This window comes from Capra hircus, chromosome 7 (genome assembly GCF_001704415.2).
Source record: "Capra hircus breed San Clemente chromosome 7, ASM170441v1, whole genome shotgun sequence".
NCBI lineage: Eukaryota > Metazoa > Chordata > Mammalia > Artiodactyla > Bovidae > Capra > Capra hircus.
The window spans coordinates 30,566,324-30,585,660 of NC_030814.1; the positions used below are offsets into that span (position 1 = coordinate 30,566,324).

General features: G+C 40.8%; 1 protein-coding gene across 6 annotated transcripts in view; it reads right to left on the bottom strand.

Moving 5' to 3' along the window:
* The window catches only part of LOC108633191 (teneurin-2), a 755,039-nt gene that overhangs the window by 302,936 nt on the left and 432,766 nt on the right, over positions 1 to 19,337 (bottom strand). For all 6 annotated transcript variants that reach the window (XM_018050074.1, XM_018050073.1, XM_018050072.1 and 3 more), the window contains one exon: positions 749 to 987. In XM_018050074.1, the coding sequence (XP_017905563.1) occupies positions 749 to 987 (239 nt within the window). The remainder of the gene's footprint in view (positions 1 to 748; positions 988 to 19,337) is intronic.

Here is a 19,337-nt window from a genome sequence, read left to right on the forward strand (position 1 = left end):
CCCAGTTAGAAGGCCATACCCCACAGATGCACACCAACATCCCCAGTGGGTGAAGAAACATACTCCAGCAACTTCATCAATCTGCTACCCTAGCTCATACCCTGAGCTCAACCCAGAATCACAGCTGGTGTGGGAGGTGAATCTGATTCAGATTGAGCAGTGCGTGAGATGAGAGTTGAAGCAACAGAGGTGAAGGAGAAGAGGTGGGCAAGATCCACTGGGTCTGGGAGACTTGATTCCCTACGAAGACCTGGCTGGATGCTTCGGTCCCTCAATCCTGTTTCTGTTCCCCAGCTCTAAGGATCAGCTAGCCACTCTGACTTTCCTTGCAATCACAATGTTCCAGGCCTGCTGATGGCTACTCTTCTATCCAGTTTTTGGCTGGCTAAAGTTTAACCAACGTTGCATGAATTGCCGAGCCCAGACCTGGGTTAAAAATCCAAGATGGAGGAGACCAGGAGGTTACTTGAGGAATGAGGGAGGGATTGACAGCAATGACAATTTTCAGCTTATCTCCAAGAAACTATACAGTGAGGATATTTAATTTCACTTCTGATAAATGTCATTTAGCATCATGAAGGAGAAACTCATCAAAGTGAAATGGATTTCAGGAGAGGAAAAAGCACTCCCATCCATCACTCATTTTTACATCCTGCAGGAGCCAAGCCGACGGAACAGACCACGGAGGCCCCCTCCGTTCACAAATGGGTGACCATGCCCCCGCCTGGTCACAGCTGCCCGGACTCACCTATGAAATACGCCAGCAGGATGGCGAGGAGGAGGGCGGCCGCGATGGCCGACAGGGCGGCGCATTTCCAGCTGCAGTACTTGGAGGGCTTCTTCAGCTTGAAGGCCTTCCTGGAGAACGTATTGCGGGGCAGCAGGCGGGGTGGTGGTGTGTAAACCGTTCCTGAGGTCAAAGGGTATCCCGGGGAGGAGCTGCTAAACAGGGGCGTGCTTCCCGAGGACGTCTTAAAGAGGAAGTGCCTGCCAGGGAAGAGCAAAGAGTCAGGACTCACATCCTGGCTGTTGAGGACCAGTCAGCTGCTTCCCCCGACCACCAACTCTGCTGTAGATAGCACGAATATAGTCCTAATTGGGGCTTCCTAAGTGGCACCATGTCAGGAATCTGCCCACAGTGCAGGAGACCTGGGTTCAATCCCTGGGGTCGGGAAGATCCCCTGGAGGAGGGCATGGCAACCCACTCCAGTATTCTTGCCCTGAGACTCTCCATGGACAGAGGAGCCTGGCGGGCTGCAGTCCATGGGGTCACAAAGACTTGGACACGACTGAGTACAACACACTGTCCTAATTTTCTACCCTACCCAGTCATGGGCAGAGGAGTGAACATGACATTTTATGGTCATGACTTTTTAAAAATATATTCTACAATCTTTTGATGAGTATTATAGAAAGGTAACCACAATTAAAACAGCAATTAGTATCACAAACCATATCCTCTGATAAAGGAAAGGCTTTCTGTACCTATGTGCTCATGTCCAGAATGGTAAAAGACCTACTACTGATTGATCGACACTGATTCAAGGGTGACAAATAGGTCCCCCCTCCCCCCATTTAAAGGCTAAATCATGTAGTTTTGAGTATAAGATATAAAAAATTAAAAAAAAATTAAATTACAGGATAATTAGTTTACAATATTGTGATGGTTTCTGCCACACATCAATATGAACAGAAATGTTCTGAAAAATCAAAATTTATAACCAAGTGGGAAACAGAATTGTTACTACACAGACTAACATCAAGGATAAAGTTTTTCACACGTTCTACAGATTTCCTTCCAGCAACCCAAAGCCCAAGAGAGGCTATCAGCTTCAGATCTGGAAACTCTGAGAGGGCAGAAAGAAATGATTATCAAATGACTATAATTATAGTTACTAATAATTTTAAAAAATGAAGCCCTTGGTTTGAGAAAGAGTAACTAATTGCCTTCAAAATGAAGTGCTAACACTAGAAAAAGGGCCATAAAATTAGAGGAAATAAAGTTTGAAACTTAATAAATAAATGCTGAGAAGATATTCATGATGAGTGGAAACCAAGACCTTTTCCCATATCACGAATGTAAAATTGGAAATACAATCTTAAAATCTTGTGGTTGCCAGGGGGGTAGGGGAAGGATGGAGTTGGAGTTAGGGCTTAGCAGGTACAGACTATTACATACAGGATGGATAAACAACAAGGTCCTACTGTACAGCACAGGGAACCATATTCAGTTTCCTGTGATAAACCAGGATGGAGAACATGAAAAATAATGTATATATAACTGATTCCCTTTGGTGTATAGCAACTAACACAACATTGTTAATCAATTATATGTCAATTAACAAAATAAAAGGACTTGAAATATATTGTCACAACTATTTACAGACTAAATATCATAATATTTCCATTTTAGATTTGAGAAATCAGGCTTAACAAAATCAAGCAACTGTTCAAGGATTTAAACTGTGAGCTCTGTCTTATGCTAAAGTCTGTGCTCTGAAGTTTTACCCTAAACTGTCTCTCTTGTGTCTTCCTTATGGGCTGTTTTCCTCTCTTCATTTTGTTTTCTCTTCTGAGACTGCCTCTTTAGATCATGTGATCCTGGTTCTTTCTTTTTTTTCATTTAAAAAAAATTGATGTATAATACTCATATCCGATAAAATAGACTTTAAAACAAAGGCTGTGAAAAGAGACAAAGAAGGCCACCACATAATGATCAAAGGATCAATCCAAGAAGAAGACATAACAATTATAAATATATATGCACCCAACATAGGAGCACCGCTAACAAGTATGAAAGGGGAAATTAACAATAACACAATAATAGTGGGAGACTTTAATACCCCACTCACACCTATGGACAGATCAACTAAATAGAAAATTAACAAAGAAACACAAAGTTTAAATGATACAATAGACCAGTTGGACCTAGTTGATATCTATAGGACACTTCACCCCAAAACAATGAATTTCACCTTTTTCTCAAGTGCTCACGGAACGTCCTCCAGGATAGATCACATCCTGGGCCATAAATCTAACCTTGATAAATTAAAAAAAATCGAAATCATTCCAAGCATATTTTCTGACCATAATGCATTAAGATTAGATCTCAATTACAGGAGAAAAACTATTAAAAATTCCAACATATGGAGGCTGAACAACGTGCTTCTGAATAACCAACAAATCACAGAAGAAATCAAAAAAGAAATCAAAATATGCATAGAAATGAATGAAAATGAAAACACAACAACCCAACACCCGCGGGACACTATAAAAGCAGTGCTCAGAGGAAAGTTCATAGCAATACAGGCATACCTCAAGAAACAAGAAAAAAGTCAAATAAATAACCTAACTCTACACCTAAAGCAACTAGAAAAGGAAGAAATGGAGAACCCCAGAGTTAGTAGAAGGAAAGAAATCTTAAAAATTAGGGCAGAAATAAATGCAAAAGAAACAAAAGAGACCATAGCAAAAATCAACAAAGCCAAAAGCTGGTTCTTTGAAAGGATAAATAAAATTGACAAACCATTAGCCAGACTCATCAAGAAACAAAGAGAGAAAAATCAAATCAATAAAATTAGAAATGAAAATGGAGAGATCACAACAGACAATACAGAAATACAAAGGATCATAACAGACTACTATCAGCAATTATATGCCAATAAAATGGACAATGTGGAAGAAATGGACAAATTCTTAGAAAAGTACAACTTTCCAAAACTGAACCAGGAAGAAATAGAAAATCTTAACAGACCCATCACAAGCACGGAAATTGAAACTGTAATCAGAAATCTTCCAGCAAACAAAGCCCAGGTCCAGATGGCTTCACAGCTGAATTCTACCAAAAATTCCGAGAAGAGCTATCACCTATCCTACTCAAACTCTTCCAGAAAATTGCAGAGGAAGGTAAATTTCCAAACTCATTCTATGAGGCCACCATCACCCTAATACCAAAACGTGACAAAGATGCCACAAAAAAAGAAAACTACAGGCCAATATCACTGATGAACATAGATGCAAAAATCCTCAACAAAATTCTAGCAATCAGAATCCAACAACACATTAAAAAGATCATACACCATGACCAAGTGGGCTTTATCCCAGGGATGCAAGGATTCTTCAATATCCACAAATCAATCAATGTAGTTCACCACATTAACAAATTGAAAAATAAAAGCCACATTAACAAATTGAAAAATAAAAGCTATATGATTATCTCAATAGATGCAGAGAAGGCCTTTGACAAAATTCAACATCCATTTATGATAAAAACTCTCCAGAAAGCAGGAATAGAAGGAACATATCTCAACATAATAAAAGCTATATATGACAAACCCACAGCAAACATTATCCTCAATGGTGAAAAATTGAAAGCATTTCCCCTAAAGTCAGGAACAAGACAAGGGTGCCCACTTTCACCACTACTATTCAACATAGTTCTGGAAGTTTTGGCCACAGCAATCAGAGCAGCAAAAGAAATGAAAGGAATACAAATTGGAAAAGAAGAAGTAAAACTCTCACTGTTTGCAGATGACATGATCCTCTACATGGAAAACCCTAAAGACTCCACCAGAAAATTACTAGAGCTAATCAAGGAATATAGTAAAGTTGCAGGATATAAAATCAACACACAGAAATCCCTTGCATTCCTATACACTAATAATGAGAAAATAGAAAGAGAAAATAAGGAAACAATTCCATTCACCACTGCAACAAAAAGAATAAAATACTTAGGAATATATCTACCTAAAGAAACTAAAGACCTATATATAGAAAACTATAAAACACTGATGAAAGAAATCAAAGAGGACACTAATAGATGGAGAAATATACCGTGTTCATGGATCGGAAGAATCAATATAGTGAAAATGAGTATACTACCCAAAGCAATTTACAAATTCAATGCAATCCCTATCAAGCTACCAGCGGTATTTTTCACAGAGCTAGAACAAATAATTTCAAGATTTGTATGGAAATAAAAAAAACCTCGAATAGGCAAAGCAATCTTGAGAAAGAAGAATGGAACTGGAGGAATCAACTTGCCTGACTTCAGGCTCTACTACAAAGCCACAGTCATCAAGACAGTATGGTACTGGCACAAAGACAGAAATATTGATCAATGGAACAAAATAGAAAGCCCAGAGATAAATCCACACACATATGGACACCTTATCTTTGACAAAGGAGGCAAGAATATACAATGGAGTAAAGACAATCTCTTTAACAAGTGGTGCTGGGAAAACTGGTCAACCACTTGTAAAAGAATGAAACTAGATCACTTTCTAATACCACACACAAAAATAAACTCAAAATGGATTAAAGATCTAAACATAAGACCAGAAACTATAAAACCCCTAGAGGAGAACATAGGCAAAACACTCTCTGACATAAATCATAGCAGGATCCTCTATGATCCACCTCCCAGAATACTGGAAATAAAAGCAAAAATAAACAAATGGGACCTAATTAAAATTAAAAGCTTCTTCACAACAAAGGAAACTATAAGCAAGGTGAAAAGACAGCCTTCTGAATGGGAGAAAATAATAGCAAATGAAGCAACTGACAAACAGCTAATCTCAAAAATATACAAGCAACTTATGCAGCTCAATTCCAGAAAAATAAATGGCCCAATTAAAAAATGGGCCAAAGAACTAAATAGACATTTATCCAAAGAAGACATATGGATGGCTAACAAACACATGAAAAGATGCTCAACATCACTCATTATTAGAGAAATGCAAATCAAAACCACAATGAGGTACCACTTCACACCAGTCAGAATGGCAGCGATCCAAAAGTCTGCAAGCAATAAATGCTGGAGAGGGTGTGGAGAAAAGGGAACCCTCCTACACTGTTGGTGGGAATGCAAACTAGTACAGCCACTATGGAGAACAGTGTGGAGATTCCTTAAAAAATTGCAAATAGAACTGCCTTATGACCCAGCAATCCCACTGCTGGGCATACACACCGAGGAAACCAGAATTGAAAGAGACACATGTACCCCAATGTTCATCGCGACACTGTTTATAATAGCCAGGACATGGAAACAACCTAGATGTCCATCAGCAGATGAATGGATAAGAAAGGGGTGGTACATATACACAATGGAGTATTACTCAGCTGTTAAAAAGAATACATTTGAATCAGTTCTAATGAGATGGATGAAACTGGAGCCGATTATACAGAGTGAAGTAAGCCAGAAAGAAAAACACCAATACAGTATACTAACACATATATATGGAATTTCAAAAGATGGTAATGATGACCCTGTATGCGAGACAGCAAAAGAGACACAGATGTGTAGAGCAGACTTTTGGACTCTGAGGGAGACGGAGAGGGTGGGGTGATTTGGGAGAATGGCATTGAAACATGTATACTATCATGTAAGAAACAAATCGCCAGTCTATGTTCGATGCAGGATACAGGATGCTTGGGGCTGGTGCGCGGGGATGATCCAGAGAGATATGGGGTGGGAGGTGGGAGGGGGGTTCATGTTTGGGAACTCATGTACACCCGTGCCGGATTCATGCCAATGTATGGCAAAACCAATACAGTATTGTAAAGTAAAATAAAGTAAAAATAAAATTTAAATTAAAAAAATTAAAAAAAATTGATGTATAGTTGATATACAATGCTGCATTAGTTTCAAGTATACAGCAAAGTGACTATACACAAACACACACATATACATAAACATATATTCTTTTTCAGATTATTTTCCATTTTAGGTTATTATAAGATATTGAATATAGTTCCCTGTGCAATACAGTAGGTCCCTGTTGCTTGTCTATCTTATATACAGTAGTGTGTACCTTTTAATCCCAAACTCCCTACTTACCCCCACTCCACACCTCAACCCCTCTTTGATGATTTCCCCTTTGGTAACCATAAGCTTTTTTTTCTAGATCATGGTTCTTTCTTTGGAAATGTTTTTTGCCTGCTAAGTGAATAAGGTGCCCTTAGTCTAGAATTATGGCATGACAACAGGGTAATGTACTGTTGATCCCTAACAGAACCCTTCCTCAGGGGTCAGAAGCCTGTCACTCTAAAGATACTTCAGGGACCATCAATTTTCCCACTATAGATTTTCTCCCTCTTTTGTGTGCCATTTATGAGACTTCTATGAGACTTCAAAGGTGCCAGGCCATATCTTTCTTGTTCAAAACGACGACTTATCTTTTGGAAAACATCTAGTGGATATCAAAGCACGGGTTTAGTAGCCTAGAGTCTGAGCAGCTAGAGGTTGGGGACTGTGGCTTATTTTGTTCATTTTTACGTTATTTGCTCATCGTTATGTTCCCAGGACCCAGATCAAGTTCAGCAGGTAGGGATGACTTGAATAATGAATGGAGTTTCCTCATTGTTTTGTGAATTTACTCAGCTTCAATTCTGATTTTAAAATGTTACACAGGTATTTCTATCTCTTCAAGTTTTCAGTAGGTGCAGCTGTATTTATGGAATACATACTAGGTGTCAGTTATAATGCTAAATATTTCACTTGTAACCAAATCTCACAACAACCCCATAAAGTGAGTACTATTATTACCTTATTTTTATGAATGAGAAAACTGAAGCCAAGAGTTAGCATGTGGGATCACTGGGGCTTAAACTCCAGTCTGCCAGACTCTGGAAGCTCTAACTGAACCTATGACACCACATGTTCCCTGCATATGGTGGTTAGCTGGCCTTTCCAGTGGGATTCTGAGGCAAGATCGTGGTCCTTACAATTATTTATATCATGGCCTCTTCCAGATAAAAGTCTGCAAGTATTTTAATCCTTAGCAAAGACCAAAGGAGGCTGAGATGACTGACAATCATGTCGGAAAATGACTATCTGATTAGTGAATTATTTAGCATGGCTAACATCAAAATAAACAACCGATACTTAAACTTTATTTGTACTGTAAGAACATTTGATGATCTGAATACAGCCAAGAGGTTTGATTCTATAAATGAGTTTTGCATTCCTTGTCCAAGAGCTCACTTTGAAAGCTCCAGATAAAAAGAGGCTTTTCGAAGAGGAGGCAGTGGGCATTGTGTTTAAAGGAAGCCTTTTGGAGCAAAATTCATCTGTATTGGAGTCCTGGTTATGCCATTCCTGGACACAGAAGTTCATGTAGGTTACCTTATGCTGTTCTTGACAGCTCCAGCTCCTCATCAGTAAAATGGGAGTAATAACAACACAGGTTGTTGTGGGAATTACACACAGTCATGTAGGATGAGCACTTAATCAAGGATGTGTCCCAAGGCAAGTGCTCAGTGCCCGACAAATAGCACTTATTCTTAATTCCGCAGAGAACATAAGGAGCCTGAAAAGAGTTTTAATTTAAAGCTTGACAAATGTTGAGCAAACACCTGAAGAGTCCTCCAAATCACTAAATAATAGTCTACTGGCCTATAATTAAGCTAGAACATATGCATACCAGAAAGCCAGGGAAAACTCCAGGGTTTGATTTAGAATGACTTCAAGTTTACTTCTTGAACAATTCTTCAATTCTGGTAAAAAATAGGGAATCAAACTTAGGGGAATATAGAGACATTGTAAGCCATCATTAATGAGTATTTACAAACATACGGACAACCAGTTTTCACTCCACCAGGGACCTCACCCACTCCCATGACTTCAGCCATCATTGATGGGCCTGGAGTCCCCAGGTCTCCATTTCTAGCTCAAGTTCTTCCCTGAGACTCACATTCCAATTGTGTATTGGGTATCTTATCCTCCACATTCCTTAACTCTCTTGAGCAAGTTACAACCGAACACCGACTCTTTTCCTTCCCCTCCCCAATCATACTCCTCCTGACTTCTGTTATCCCCAGTTGTCTAGGACATCACTGTCATCCCCACCTCCTTCCTTCTCTCATCTTCTAAACAAAGGCTTAAAGATCCCATCCATTTTATTTCTGAAAAGGTCTCCCACCAAACTTCTCCTTCATCCCTCTCCCACTTTTCTTTCTAAATCATAAGTTTCATCATACCCCCACTTAAAAGCCCTGTGGATTCTCCATTCCCTAGAAGAGGAAACCCAGATATCAATATGGGACCAGACTCTTACAACCACTACCCAACCTTTTTATCTTCATCTCCAACCTTGGGCTTTCAGCTCCCATGAACTCTACACTTCAGCCACATCAAAAAGACGCAGTGCTCCTTAATCAACCTGTTTATGACACTGTGCCTTTGTGGATGGTGTGTAATGTTCTCCAAAACGTCTTCCTATTCCTTTCTTCCTCCCCATCCCAGGCAACTCCGATGCACCTTCCAACCACCTGCCTGGGAAACCTGCTCCAACATTCCCCCCACCTCCACCACCCCATCACTTTGTGCACTCAAGAAGCTATTTATATACTTGTTTATATGTATATATGTGCGTGCTTATAAAATACATATTATATATTGTTATATTATGTAAATATGTTTAATGTGACTGTCACAAATCCAATCATAAACTCCTTTCCATTTGATACTGTTAAACATTACTCTTGGCATTTCTAGAATCTAAACATCAGTGCCTCAACACCAGTCATATTTGTGGACAGAATCCATAAATTGGAAACAAGGATGTTTTTAGCAATATGAGAGAAATCACAAGATGAAGATTAAGACACTTGAATTGATTTTAGTTGTCTTTAATGCACTAATTTATAAGAAATACTAGAAGAATATGATTATTTCTTACATATAGGATTGCTTCATGAGATCCTCTAACTGTCCCCTTGACAATCCAGGCTATTTTTGCACATTTCCTGCTAAAAAGGAAGTCAGATTATGTTACATCATCACTCTCCTCCTTTCCCAGAAAGAAAGAAAGAGGGAAGGAAAGAAAGAAAAGAGAAAACATTGTAAAAATTAAAAAATGAAAAGTAATTAAATAAAAAGACAAGGCTTCCAATAATACTTTGAGAAAAATTGGAAATCTTTCCCATGGCCTACAACTCCCCAGACAATCTGGCCTCTGACTGTATCTTCCACCACTTTGTTCCCTCCCCTCCATGAGTTACACTCATCATATCATGTCCAACATATTCCTGCCTCAGGACCTTTGAACTTGCTATTCCCTCTGCCTGGAAATGGCTCAGATGATTAAGAATCTGCCTGCAAGGTGGGAAACCCAGGTTTGACCCCTGGGTCAGGAGGATCCCCTGGAGAAGGGAATGGCTCCCCATTCCAGTATTTGTGCCTGGAGAATTCCATGGACAAATGAGCATGGTGGGCTATAGTCCACAGAGTGGCAAAGAGTGGGTAACGACTGAAGCAAATAACACTTTCCCTTTCACTGCCTGGAAATGCCTGCAGTTTGTTTCTTCATGTCGGTCAACATTCTATTTCCCCTCACTTCTTTCTCCATCACTCTCTCCTATTAAAACTGCTTTTTTTTTTTTTTTTCCCTCCAGGGTACATGCATGTGTGCATTACTTACTGTCTGCCTCCATCATGAGAACCGAATTTCTATGAAGTTCAAAATCATCGGGTATTTTGTCTGATGTGTTCATCACTGCATCCTAACATCTAGAGCAGAGCCTGGCACAGAGAGGGAAGCCAACAAAATTCCGTTGGGTGAAAGTCCTGCAACCTTCTCAAGGCCAAAATCATGAACGCTAAAGGGACAATACTGTGAACATGGTGAATTTTGAAACGAACATTTCTTCTGCCATGTCAACTCTTATTTTCCAAACAGATTGATAAGTATGCAAAGTTCATACAGGCAAGAGAGTCTGTATTTATACAGACAAGGCCAGATCCTGCTATGGACGAGAAACCACCTCTACACTTTTGGGCACTGTATGAACTTTTTCAGGATACAACTCTCAGGCCTCTCACGGGTATTGCAGTGTCTGTAGTGATCACTGCTAGATGAAACTCATTTAATTATCACATCCTTTCCTTCTGGTTGCTGGTCTTTAAAATTATTAAACCAGGGTGTCAGAGATAGGTAGACTCCTCACACAATACAATTACACCCTGGTGTTTTGTATCTTTAGAAGATTAAATTCAGCAAATAAAAAAAACTTTTTTTTATTAATAAAAAGAAGTAATCTTTGGATTATATCCCATAAATACCTGCTTTAGAATTACCTGAAGGCTCTGTCAGAAAAGTGCAAATTCCTGGGCTGCATTCAGACCTAGGCTTGGGGTCTGGGAATGCATTGGTGAAGAGGAATCCTAGGTGTTTCTAATGTATCATAAAGCTTAAGGAAATTCTACCCTAACCCTTGATGCAATTTTCAACTACATCTGCCTCACCCAGAACACACTAAATGGTTACTAGATACATGCCTTAAAATCCAAGTTTTGAATGCTTGATGTCTTTAGATGTGAAATGTCATGAAGTCTACAACTTATTTGCAAATGACTCAGTACAAAGATCTCTCTCTCTATGGATCTAAAAGCGACATGTAACAAAATGATAGCAATTGTTTAAACTACAATTAACTACTACTGTAATACAGGTGTTTTTTCTCACCTGTATTATTCTTCCAATTTTTCTGAATGCTTGAAAGTTTTCAAAATAACAGGTTGAAGAAAATGCAGACTCTGACTCACTCAAAGATCACAGTCAAATGAAGCAAGAATAAAGGTAAATAAAAGGAAGCAAAAAGACCTACAAGGTGATGGTCTGGCCAGATGGTCAATGGGAGGGCCAAGAAGGGTTAGGGCACTTTGGATTTTTCCTGAACTAGCTCTTAAGACAGCTTATCCACCTCGGGGGCCTGCTTAGTGTGCTCCTAGGAGTCATTTGTGATGCCCCAACCGAAGGTCTTCCCAGTGGTTGGCCATGGAAATAGCACAGCTCGGGACTCCGGCGTCAGCAAAAATGTGTCGTTTCCAAATGCACTTGACATTGTTCAAGCACAACTCAACTGCTCTCAGAATTGGCCACTTGTGCCTCAGGAAGGAAGGCAAATGCGGGGCCCCCAAAGTGCTGTCTTTGGAGTTTGCTAACACTCGAGGGGAGAGAGAAATCAGTCCTTGACGGTGTACAAAAACGAATACTTCTTTTGTTGTGCACACTTCTTTCCTTGGTAGCCATGTGGGTTACCAAAGTTCACCCCCAGCACCCAGCATCATGCCTGGCACAGGTTAGCGGCTCAAAGGCTGGCTGTCAAATTGAGTAGTGAGACTAAGGAATGGTGGTCCCTCTCTCTTCTCTCTGCTCTATAGCCTCCGTCCCCATGAATTCTCAGAATAAAGTGATCATCACTTCACTCTAAATTCTCAATCTTTTTAGTACAAGTGACCACTTCCCCTCTTGTGAAAACAAAATCATTTAATAAAAACTGTGGGGGGCGGGGGGCTTCCCCGGTGGCTCAGCGGTAAAGAATCTGTCTATAATGCAGGAGTCACAGGAGGTGTGGGTTCGATTCCCGAGTGGGGAAGATCCCCTGGAGAAGGGCATGGCAACCCACTCCAGTATACCCAGCACGCAAGCACGCAAGTGAGAGAGAAGGAGAGCAAAATCAACAGCCATTCCCCCACGGGCTTTACAGGGCTGCAAAGGCATGCATTTGAGGCAGAATCTTGGCAAGCCAGGCTTTCACTTCAAATTGCTTAGAAAATTAAGGACATACATTTTCTCTGATGAAACAACCATGGAAGATTTTAAAAAGCAGTTGAACAAACAAGACACTCATGCTTCGCATCCATGCAAGAAGGACCCCGTCAATTCAAAACATGGTGCATTTTTATTCTTGTGATACAGAAGAAGCTTCACTGATTAGAGTGGAAGCTTTGAAAATCAGTGGCTGGCTAAACTACTTGAGGCCCCAACAAAAGATTTCTCTTCCTTTTTTTTCCTGAGTCAATGGCAAATAAACTCACTCATTAACCTCAAAACCTACCAAAGAAAAGAAACAAACAAACATTGAAAGGCCCTTAATGCCAAGTATCATTTTTTTTTTTTTCCCAGCTTGCAACCAGTGGGATCCTTAGAGGTGGTCTGCATCTTTTCTGTTGCTTTAACTTTATTCCCAGGGGAAATCCCAGTAGGGTTTCGAAAAAGAAATGTACTAGAGAAACAATTGCGTAGAGGTCAAGTTTTTGTGTCTTTCTTCTCGCTTGCTCGCTTTCAGTCTGGATCCAGCTCTTCCATCACAGAGCACCATGGAATTAACCAGGATGACTCACAACTAACAGTGCAGCTGCGGTCTTTGCTCATGAAGTCAGCCATAGCCACCATTCTCCTTGAAACTGAGTGAATGTCTTGAATGCTCTCCAGGTAGCATGGTGAGCAAAAAAAAAAAAAAGGCAGCTCTGTTTATCAGGGCAACCAGGTGTTGACTGTTGTTCTACCGAGAAAATTGACCTCTCCAGAAAATAAACTCACAGGTATTCAGGGTAGTGGATGGGAATATTAATACACAGTCCATTAATCCCTAAAAGATTTTGAATATCATACAGGCAGTTGCTGAAATGAGATAAAATGCCAGAGAAAGGAGAGAGGCAGAAGTCCAGCAGGCGTGGGGGCGTGGTGATCAGTAAGGGAGACCAGGTGTGCCTGGAAAACTCGAGATCCCCTCCCATCTCCCTGGCGCTGGCCGTGCCCTTTGAAGCACCAGGTTTGCTGTCTCAAAAGGAGTACGTTTAATAAAGAGGCAGCCCATAAAGGGTACTGTAGCATGTAAAGTTACTGTAATTAGGTTTTCAGGAGATATCATAAAACAGTTAGCTGGAGAGAAGTTAAACAACCAGCACACTTTCTGCCATTGCTAATCTGCTCTCCAACCTGAGAAGGAATGGTGATGGAGAGGGGCAACTCAAAAGGTAGATGAGAGAGAGAGAATAAGGAGGAGGAGGAGGGCGGGGGGAACAAGAGGTAAAAAGAAGAGAGAAAAGGGTAGAGATAAATAAGAAAAAGGAGGAGGAGAAAAAGGAGAGTGAGTGGTGGGGAGAAGAGCGAGAGATGTAGGGCATGCAGAGAAAGAAAACAGAAAAAAAGAGAAGCTTTCAGGATGAGACAGAGAAAAATGATGCTGGACACTATACTATTTAGCTCCCCCACTTTTTGGGGGCTGCACCACGTGCCTTACAGGATCTTAGCTCCCCAACCAGAGATCAAACCTGGGCACAGCAGTGAAAGCCCATGTCTTAACCATTGAATCGCCACAGAATCCCCATTCAGTCACTTTTTAAATAGCAAAACTAAACAATCTTTTAAATGTCCTGCATTTATTTTCCTATTTACAAATGTAAGAGGCACACATTATAAAAGAAAAACCAAGTATGTAAGTTAAAGCAAGTCTCCCTTACACTGAGGGTGTGTGTGTGCTCAGTCGTGTCCAACTCCTTGTGACCCTTGACTATAGCCTGCCAGGCTCCTCTGTCTATGGGATTTTCCAGGCAAGAATATTGGACTGGGCCCTCCTCCAGGGGATCTTCTCAACCCAGGGATCGAAACCACGTCCCCTGTGTCTGCTGCACTGCAGGTGGATTCTTTACCGCTGAGTCATCAGGGAGAGACTGGTAAACATTTGATGTTTAGAGTCAGACATTTTCCCTAAAGATAAAAATTCTTTTTTATTAATTCTTTTTGAAATCAATAAGATCACGCCAAGGAGGTGGTACTGAATCTATAGATTCTGAACTTGGACAACCAGGGTTTGGATCCCAGCACTAGGCAAGTTACCCTAAGTTCCTGCAGTCTCACCTGTAAAGTGAGAGATGGCTGGTATATATCTATATATACCTACTTCATAGGCTTGTTAGAAGGATTGGGTATATTTATTTATGTGCAAAGGCTTCCCAGGTAGCTCAGTGGTAAAGAACCCTCCTGCCAAAGCAGGAGCCATGGGTTTGATCCCTGGGGAGGGTAGATCCCCTGGAGGAGGAAATGGCAACCTACTCCAGTACTCTTGCCGGGAAAATTCCCATGGACAGAGGAGCCTGGCAGGCCAGTCCATGGGATTGCAAAGAGTCAGACAGGACTGGCCAACTCAGCACAACACAACAACACTCATGTGAAAGCCTTAACACTGAGCCTGATGTTCAGTGAGTGATCAGTTCAGTTCAGTCACTCAGTCGTGTCCAACTCTTTGCAACCCCACGAATCACAGCATGCCAGGCCTCCCTGTCCATCACCAACTCCCGGAGTCCGCCCAAACCCATGTCCATTGAGTCGGTGATGCCATCCAACCATCTCATCCTCTGTTGTCCCCTTCTCCTCCTGCCCTCAATCTTTCCCAGCGTCAGGGTCTTTTCCAATGAGTCAGCTCTTCGCATCAGGTGGCCAAAGTACTGGAGTTTCAGCTTCAACATCAGTCCTTCCAATGAACACCCAGGACTGATCTCCTTCAGAATGGACTGGTTGGATCTCCTCGCAGTCCAAGGGACTCTCAAGAGTCTTCTCCAACACCACACTTCAAAAGCATCAATCCTTCCGCGCTCAGCTTTCTTTATAGTCCAACTCTCACATCCATACATGACCACTGGAAAAACCATAGCCTTGACTAGACGGACCTTTGTTGACAAAGTAATGCCTCTGCTTTTGAATATGCTATCTAGGTTGGTCATGACTTTCCTTCCAAGGAGTGATCAGTAAATGTAGCTATTAATCGCTTGAAGGCAGGTATCAAGTATATCTTACTTTTTATTATATCTGCTTGACCCACACAGTGCCCAGCTCATTTAAAATATCTCCGGAACTAATGCATTGTCCTAATTAGCACAGCGACTAGAGGATTGTCGGCAACCCTACCCCTCAAAAATAATTTTATTAGGAAGGGAAAGGATGGAGGATGTTACTAACACACATCTCTTCTTCCAGTTGGGAATTTATGCTTGGGTTGAGAAGTGAACTGTTGCTTTAAAAATAAAACTTGAAAAATGTTTTAAAAAGCTACTACTTCCCAAGTTTGAAGAAGTAGCCAATAACCCAATTAGTATAATGAAAAGCCCATTTCATATCATGATTCCTTAAGCTTTAAACTCAAACCAATTTTGATTCAATGAGAAACAGGCTTTCAAGGTTTCTGATCTCTGAACCTTTCAGATCAGAGGGGACCGTCATTACATTTGCATATGCCACGAACAACAGGAAAATCCTCTATTTTGCCCTCTTCAAAATTTGCAGTCATACCAAAAATACTCACAGCTGGAATAATTAGCAACTCAATTTATTGCCTTCCGTTTTCTAAATAGAAGCTTGATATTTAAATAGCATCACACTGTGATATAACATAGCATTTTTTCATAGAAAAACTTTGTTTTTCTTTTCCCCCCACGAAATGATACAGTGTTTAGTGTGACAGGCAACGTCTTAGGAGGTCACTAAAGAAACCTGGTGTTTTGTGAGCAAATCCATTTCAGAATCTTTGGCATGAGAGGACGACGAGTCTTTTTTCGCACCCCGCTCCCCCTCCTCCGAGTTGTTAACTTGACTTTTTTCCAGTTAATTGGTAAGAGTCATGATATAGTTGAGGGGAAAAAACAAAGACTTCTGACTTTGGCTTATACTTGACCTTGAAACCACCTTACACCGTAATATGGGAGTGTAGAGACAGCCATTTGAAATAGACTTGCATCTGTGTTCACCCGCAGCCAGAGGTGGAGAAAGGGAGAATGCACGCCATCAGATATAATCAAGGAGCACAGGGACTTCTCCCATTGTGTTTACTGCCTGCACCATTCAGAGAGTCAAAGAATTTTCAAGCTGGAAGGAGCCTTAGGATATGTCCCTTTATCATATTCTGCTTCATGCTACTACCTTTGTCCTGTGTGTTTGCCTTGTCTCTTCTGTCAAATGACAAGCTTCTCCAAGGCAGGCTCTCTATCTTTTGCTTCCTAGTACTTTTCTCTGTTCACAGTTGGTGTTCACAAGTGTCTGCTGAAGGAACATACAAAGTATGGTTTAATGGAAAATGTACAGGCTTTGGAATGAGGCAAGACTGCATTCAAATCTCAAATCCTTTGGGAACTGTGTTATATTGGGAAAGCCAATTAACTTCTCTGAGCCTGGGATGCCTTCTCTAAAAGATGGGTAAATAATAACATCTACATTACAGAACTGTTGGAAGGGCTGAAAGAGATCATTTGTGAGCACAGAAGCTGGCCTATAGGAGGTGTTTAATACATGGATGTACTGTATATTTGGAAAATACAGTACATCCATGTATTAAACATGTCCTGAGTCTTTATTAAATGTTGGTTGTCCTGACTCAACCAATATTAACAGGGATCAGTTCAGTTCAGTCCAGTCCCTCGGTCTGATAAATCTCTGTATTTACAGGGATACAATGGTAAATTAAGTCCTAACCCTCATGTTAATTGGAGAGGCTGGCCAAATAAAACTCAAGTGCAGGTAAATCAATTTGTTGTTTTTCAGTCGCTAAGTCATGGACCCAAGGACTGCAGCCTACCAGGCTTCCTTGTCTGTCACCATCTTCCAGAATTTGCTCAAACTCATGTCCACGGAGTTGATGCTGCCATCCAACCATCTCATCCTCTGTCGTCCCCTTCTCCTCCTGTCCTCAAACTTTCCCAGCATCAGGGTCTTTTCCAATGAGTCGGCTCTTCGCAACAGGTGACCAAAGGATTGGAGCTTCAGCATCATTTCTTCCAATGAATATTCAGGGTTGATTTCCTTTAGGATGGACTGGTTGGATCTCCTTGCAGTCCAAGGGACTCTCCAGAGTCTTCTCCGACACCACAGTTCAAAGGCATCAATTCTGCAGCGCTCAGCCTTCTTTATGGCCCAATTCTCACATCTGTACATGACTAGTGGAAAAACCATAGCTTTGACTAGATGGGCCTTTGTAAACCAATGAATACATGATATAATCACAAATTGTGAAAACCACTAAGATAGAAAATGTGGGACTCCATTAGTGTGGTCACTCTTCTCTGAGGGGACGATGAAAAAGAGGTGATCTGATGAAAAGAAGTGGGTAATCAAATGGTGAAAAGAGGGTCCCAAGCAGAGGCAACTCTCGTTTTTATTCTGAGGAGGCATCTAGTAGGTCTGGTGAGAGTCTTGTTTTCTTCAAGTTGGAATCCTCCTCAACTTTTCTGTCATCCTTGAGGTATGCTAGCCACAATTACATCAATTATTTCCATTGAGGAAACACGATGGTTTTGAAAAATAATGGGATAATGCATTTTTAAGGCTAATTTCTAGGATCCTTCTTAGTGATTCTGTGCATTTTGCAGCCTTCCCTTCCTCCCTTTGCACATCAAACCCAAAGGATGTATATATTCAGGCATTAGTCTACAGTAATCTCAGGGCCAGTTACTGGTTTGTCACCAAGAGCTCAGAGATAACACTCCTTAAAGTCTGGAAGAATTTTTGGTAAATGTACTTGCTACTTATCTGTCACTTCTCTGCCCACCTATATACAGAGCAGTTTATCTTCACAGGTTTCGTATCTCTGCAAACATGGAGATTTCATGGTGCATTTTCTCTTCCAAATCACTTTGAAAAGAATACGATGAGAACGGATTTCATCTCTGAAAAATCCAATGTTTACCCTCTACCACCCAGAGAAGAATCCATTTATCTTTCTCTTCTTTCCCCCCACCTCTGTAATGAAGGAGCCCTGCCTCACACACCTTTTTTCTTTCCTTATCTTTGGTGCTTCAGTGATCTCAGGAAAACCTGAAGAGTTGTATTTACCAGGATGCAGCCCAGGGATCATGTGGGCCATCTTCCAGATATTAACATATTACACACATGGATCCATTTACCAGTATTAATCAGATCACATGTGCTGGTATTTTGTCCAGTGCCTTCAAAGTTCACCATTTCAAAGTATGTTTTGGAAGAAGACATTTATTCCCTAGCATCCTTCTTGGAAAATTCTGGAGCAAGAATCATGTTCTCCAGACTACTGTGCCTCTCCCTTGAGTAGATCTTTCAGACTGAGGGAAACACATCAATCCTCTAGCTGCTCTTCATTAATTAAATTTTTTTCTATTGAGGTGAAATTCACATAACATAAAATTAATCATTTTAAGCTGTACAATTCTGTGGCACTTGGTACATTCACAATGGCATAAACCACCACCTGTATTTTGTTCCAAAAATTTTCATCACCCCCAAAGAAAACGGTCCCCATTAAACAGTAACTCTCATTCTCCCTTCTTCCACCCTCAGCTCTGGGTAACCACTGATCTGATTTCCACCTCTATGGATTTCCCTATTCCAGATATTTCACATACTAATATCATACAATATGTGGCCTTTTGTGCCTGGCTTTTCTCACCTGGCATAATGTTCTCAAAGTCGTCTCTGTCATAGTATTTATCAGTACATCTTTCTTTTTCTGTGGCTGAAAAACTATTCCATTGTAATAATATATCATGGTCATTCCTGGGTATCCACTGGGGACTGGTTTCAGGACCCCAC